This window comes from Mustelus asterias, chromosome 24, assembly GCF_964213995.1.
Source record: "Mustelus asterias chromosome 24, sMusAst1.hap1.1, whole genome shotgun sequence".
NCBI lineage: Eukaryota > Metazoa > Chordata > Chondrichthyes > Carcharhiniformes > Triakidae > Mustelus > Mustelus asterias.
In genome coordinates this window covers 51571345-51576995 of record NC_135824.1, presented here as the reverse complement: position 1 = coordinate 51576995, position 5651 = coordinate 51571345, and the positions used below count along the sequence as shown (strand labels likewise).

Genomic DNA, 5651 nt, shown 5'->3' with positions numbered 1-5651 from the left:
CCTCAGGAAGGACCCCCCTTTCGCATAGGCGTCCTCCCCGGCGCCTTTTACTTCAATCAGTGACAACAAGCCGCGTTCCTTTCAATGTCACCGCCTTGGCATTCCTTTCGCTGGATGAGGGTGGGGCGGCGGGACAGGCGGCGGCTGGGGCGGCGGTAATGCGGGACAGGCGGCGGCTGGACAGACACAGTCAAGATGGCGGCGGTTGTCAGGCAGCTGGGCGGGAGGTGGAGCAGTTGCTTCTCCCGGGCCCGGAGCCGGCTCCCCCTCACCGGGGCCCGGCGTGCCCTGTCCACCAGTGTAAGTAACTGAGCGGGCGGGAGGGGGGAGAGGAATGTCCCCCTGACTCGGGGGCCCAGGCTTCAGACCCACAGCCGCTGATTGGTCAGGACAGGGGTCCGCCTTCAAAATCTAAACATAAACTCACAACTTATATTGATTTATAACTCAATAACTCATCATTCTCTGCATCATGTGTGATTTATAACTCAATAACTTATCATTCTCTGCATCATGTGTGATTTATAACTCAATAACTTATCATAACTCTGATTCGTGTGTGATTTATAACTCAACTTATCATTCTCTGCATCATCTGTGATTTATAACTCAATAACTTATCATAACTCTGATTCGTGTGTGATTTATAACTCAATCACTTATCATTCTCTGCATCATCTGTGATTTATAACTCAATAACTTCTCATTCCCTGATTTGTGTGTGATTTATAACTCAACTTATCATTCTCTGCATCATGTGTGATTTATAACTCAATAACTTATCATAACTCTGATTCGTGTGTGATTTATAACTCAATCACTTATCATTCTCTGCATCATCTGTGATTTATAACTCAATAACTTCTCATTCCCTGATTCGTGTGTGATTTATAACTCAACTTATCATAACTCTGCATCATGTGTGATTTGATTTGATTTATTATTGTCACATGTATTGGGATACAGTGGAAAGTATTGTTTCTTGCGCACTATACAAAACATACCGTTCATAGAGAAGGAAACGAGAGAATGCAGAATGTAGTGTTACAGTCATAGCTAGGGTGCAGAGAAAGATCAACTTAATGCGAGGTAAATCCATTCAAAAGTCTGACAGCAGCAGGGAAGAAGCTGTTTTTGAGTCGGTCGGTACGTGACCTCAGACTTTTGTATCTTTTTCCCAACGGAAGAAGATGGAAGAGAGAATGTCCGGGGTGCGTGGGGTCCTTAATTATGCTGGCTGCTTTGCCGAGGCAGCGGGAAGTGTAGACAGAGTCAATGGATGGGAGGCTGGTTTGCGTGATGGATTGGGCTACATTCACGACCTTTTGTAGTTTCTTGCGGTCTTGGGCAGAGCAGGAGCCATACCAAGCTGTGATACAACCAGAAAGCATGCTTTCTATGGTGCATCTGTAAAAGTTGGTGAGAGTCATAGCTGACATGCCAAATTTCCTTAGTCTTCTGAGAAAATAGAGGCGTTGGTGGGCTTTCTTAACTATAGTGGCAGCATGGGAGGACCAGGATAGGTTGTTGGCGATCTGGACACCTAAAAACTTGAAGCTCTTGACCCTTTCTACTTCATCCCCGTTGATGTAGACAGGGGCATGTTCTCCTTTACGCTTCCTGAAGTCGATGACAATCTCCTTCGTTTTGTTGACATTGAGGGAGAGATTATTGTTGCCGCACCAGTGTGATGCGTGATTTATAACTCTATAACTTGGTATGCTCTGCATGATGTGTGATTTATAACTCAATAACTTAAATCACACATTATGCAGAGCTATGTCAAGTTATTGAGTTATAAATCACACATTATGCAGAGCTAAGTTATTCAATGACTTGTACTCTGCTTGGTGTGATTTATAACTCAACTTATCATACTCTGCAAATCATAAGTTTGATTTGATTTATTATTGTCACATGTATTGGGATACAGTGAAAAGTATTGTTTCTTGGGTGCTATACAGACAAAACATGCTGTTCATAGAGTACATAGGGGAGAAGGAAAAGAGAGTTGCAGAATGTAGTGTTACAGTCATAGCTAGGGTGCAGAGAAAGATCAGCTTAATATATATTAGGTCCATTCAAACGTCTGATGGCAGCAGGGAAGAAACTGTTCTTGAATCAGTTGGTACATGATCTCAGACTTTTGTATCTTTTTCCCAACGGAAGAAGGTTAAAGTGAGCATGTCTGGGGTGCATGTGGTCCTTGATTATCCTGGCTGCTTTTCGAAGGCAATGGGAAGTGGAGACAGAGTCATTGGATGAGAGGCTGATTTGCGTGATGGACTGGGATACATTCACAACCCTTTGTAGTTTCCTGAGGTCTTGGTCAGAGCAGGAGCCATAACAAGCTGTGATGCATCCGGAAAGGATGGTTTCTGTGGTGCATCAGTCCCTGAAGGTAAGCATGCAGGTGCAGCAGGCGGTAAAGAAGACAAATGGTATGTTGGCTTCCATTGCGAGAGGTTTTGAGTACAGGAGCAGGGATGTGTTGTTGCAATGATACAGGGCCTTGGTGAGGCCACACCTAGAGTATTGTGTACAGTTTTGGTCTCTTTTTCTGAGGAAGGATGTTCTTGCTCTCGAGGGAGTGCAGCAAAGGTTTACCAGGCTGATTCCGGGGATGGCGGGACTGATGTATGAGGAGAGATTGACCAGGTTAGGATTGTTTTCACAGGAGTTCAGACGAATGAGGAGTGATCTCATAGAGACTTATAAAATTCTAACAGGACCAGACAGGGTAGATGCAGGGAGGATATTCCCGATGGTGGGGAAGTCCAGAACCAGGGGTCACAGTCTGAGGATTCAGGGTTAGACCATTTAGGACGGAGATGAGGAGACATTTCTTCACCCAAAGAGTGGTGAGCCTGTGGAATTCTTTACCACAGGAAGGAGTTGATGCCAAAACACTGAATGTATTCAAGAGGCGGCTGGATATAGCACTTGGGGTGAATGGGATCAAAGGTTATGGAGAGAAAGCAGGATGAGGCTATTGAGTTGGATGATCAGCCATGATCGTAATGAATGGCGGAGCAGGCTCGAAGGGCCAAATGGCCTCCTCCTGCTCCTATCTTCTATGTTTCTCTGTTTCTGTCTGTAAAAAATGGTGAGTCGTAGCGGACATGTGGAATTTCCTTAGCCTCCTGAGAGAGTAGAGACAATGGTGGGTTTTCTTAACTATAGTGTCAGTGAGGAGGGACCAGGACAGGTTGGTGATCCGGACCCCTAGAAACTTGAAGCTCTCGACCATTTCCACGCTGGGCAGCATGGTAGCACAGTGGTTAGCACTGCTGCTTCACAGCTCCAGGGACCTGGGTTCGAATCCCGGCTCGGGTCACTGTCTGTGTGGAGTCTGCACATTCTCCTCGTGTCTGCGTGGGTTTCCTCCGGGTGCTCCGGTTTCCTCCCCACAGTCCAAAGATGTGCGGGTTAGGTTGATTGCTAAAATTGCCCCTTAGTGTCCTGGGATGCGTAGATTAGAGGCTTAGCGGGTAAAATATGGAGGGATATGGAGGTAGGGCCTGGGTGGGATTGTGGTCGGTGCAGACTCGATGGGCCGAATGGCCTCTTTCTGCACTGTAGGGTTTCTATGATCCCCGTTGATGTAAACAGGGACGTGTCCTCCACCACGCTTTCTGAAGTCGGTGACTATTTCTTTCGTTTACTGATTGCTTAATCACTTTGAATAATTAATTTTACTATTTACGTATCATAACTTTACGTTTTTATACAGTAAAATTGGAGAGGCTGGGGCTATTCTCCTTGGAGGAGAAGAAGAGAAAGTTGAGAGATTTGATAGAGGTAATCAAAATTGTAAGGGGTGTCGGTAGAGTAAATCCAGAGAAATTGTTCCCATTGATGGAAGGATGGAGCAGTAGAGGCCAGGGATTTAAGGTGATTGGCTAAAGAAGCAACAATGACGTTGAGAGAAATGTTTTTTTATGCAGAGTGGTTGGGAACTGGAATGCAGTCCCTGAGAATGTGGTGAAGAGAGGTTCAATACTGGTTTTTAAAAGGCAATTAGATCATTATCTGAAGAGGAAATAATTACAGGTCTCCGGGGAAAAAATAGGGGAGTGGAACTCGGTGAATTGCTCTTGTAGAATGGCGGCATGAACATAATGGGCGAATGGACCTCTTGTGTTGTAACCGTTCTCGGATTCTTGCAGAACGAGATGTAACTGGGCTTCTGAAGACGCACCCAGTTCATCGTTACAAGGAGCAATCTAACCAGCCAAATGTCAAATTTCTCCATTGCAATTTTTAAAAAAAAAACAGATTTTTAAACTAGTTTTTCAAAACAAATTTGTTGTTTATTCAGCTGCTTTCTCAGTCCCATTTGTCTGTGCCAATCTCTACTTTGCTCTCTGTAAAATGATATTAAGAAGCAAAGGATAATCACTTCTAACTTCCTGGTTTGCTGTCTGTGAGAATGTTTCAATGTGATTGGCTGCTCACCCTTATTGTTGGTAGATGCCTAGTGATCCCTTTTGACTTGGCGCTATATTCAAATGAGCATCGGGAAAGGGGAAGTTCATGGCAGCTTGGGCTTTGTGGGCAGCTTTCTTTGAGGTCATCCAGCAAGTGCCATCATTTCGCTGCTACCTAGTTGATAATCCAGGCAATTATCTGGTCATGTATCTTAGAATCATAGAATCCCCTACAGTGCAGAAGAGGCCATTCGGCCTATTGAGTCTGTACTGACAACAATCCCCCCCCACACACACACACACACACACACCCCCCCCATACAAATTTCTTTCCTGATTCCTTCACATATTCATTCTCATTGATTAGCGTATGGATTATCCACAAATCTATTCAACACTTCGAGCTCTGGTTATCTGTGCAGATAGCTAAGTAGATTATAGTCATCTTGTGTTGTCTCGTACATAGAAACATAGACGATAGGAGCAGGAGGAGGCCATTCGGCCCTTCGAGCCTGCTCTGCCATTCATTAAGATCATGGCTGATCGTCCAACTCAATAGCCTAATTCTGCTTTCTCCCAATAACCTTTGATCCCATTCGCCCCAGGTGCTTTTTCCAGCCGCCTCTTGAATCATTCAGTGTTTTGGCATCAACTACTTCCCATAGTAATGAATTCCACAGGCTCACCACTCTTTGGGTGAAGAAATATCTCCCCACCTCCGTTGATCATGAATTCCTTTTGAGTGATTTTTAATCTACTATGATTTAAGAGTATGCCAAACCCCCAAGTTGTTGGTAAGATCCAGTTAGCGACCAATAACATTTTGTTTAAAGTTGACCAAGTTTGCTCATTGAATAAGGCAACAAGATTCCTACAGTTTTGGACAAATAAAAATAAACTTTACAAGGTCAGACGGATAAAACTATTTACAATATCAATCTTGTACTCCAGTATTCAGGGTTAATATAAGGTGCATGTGAATTAACAAGCCAGCTGTGGTCAAAGTCACCACACCACACAAATAGCAGGTGTGACCAAGACAGAATCCATGGATTTCTCAATGACCCACCCAGATGTCAGTAACATTGCAAGTCAACCAGTCTCACTGGACCTCGTTGTCTCTCTCACAAGGGATTCCAGTCTTCACCTTCAAAGATCTAACCTTGGAATTGTCTCCAAGCTCGGCTGACATCAACAATGGCTCACTTTGCTTAAATCTCG

General features: G+C 44.5%; 1 protein-coding gene across 2 annotated transcripts in view; it reads left to right on the top strand.

Annotated features, from left to right (window-relative positions):
* Positions 1-146: 146 nt before the first annotated feature.
* Positions 147-5651, top strand: part of bckdha (branched chain keto acid dehydrogenase E1 subunit alpha) — a 65701-nt gene continuing 60196 nt past the window's right edge. Inside the window, exon 1 of one of the 2 annotated variants that reach the window (XM_078241682.1) lies at positions 147-300. In XM_078241682.1, coding sequence (XP_078097808.1) covers positions 196-300 — 105 coding nt within the window. In that variant the 5' untranslated portion in view covers positions 147-195. The remainder of the gene's footprint in view (positions 301-5651) is intronic. The other variant, XM_078241683.1, reaches the window with a different exon arrangement.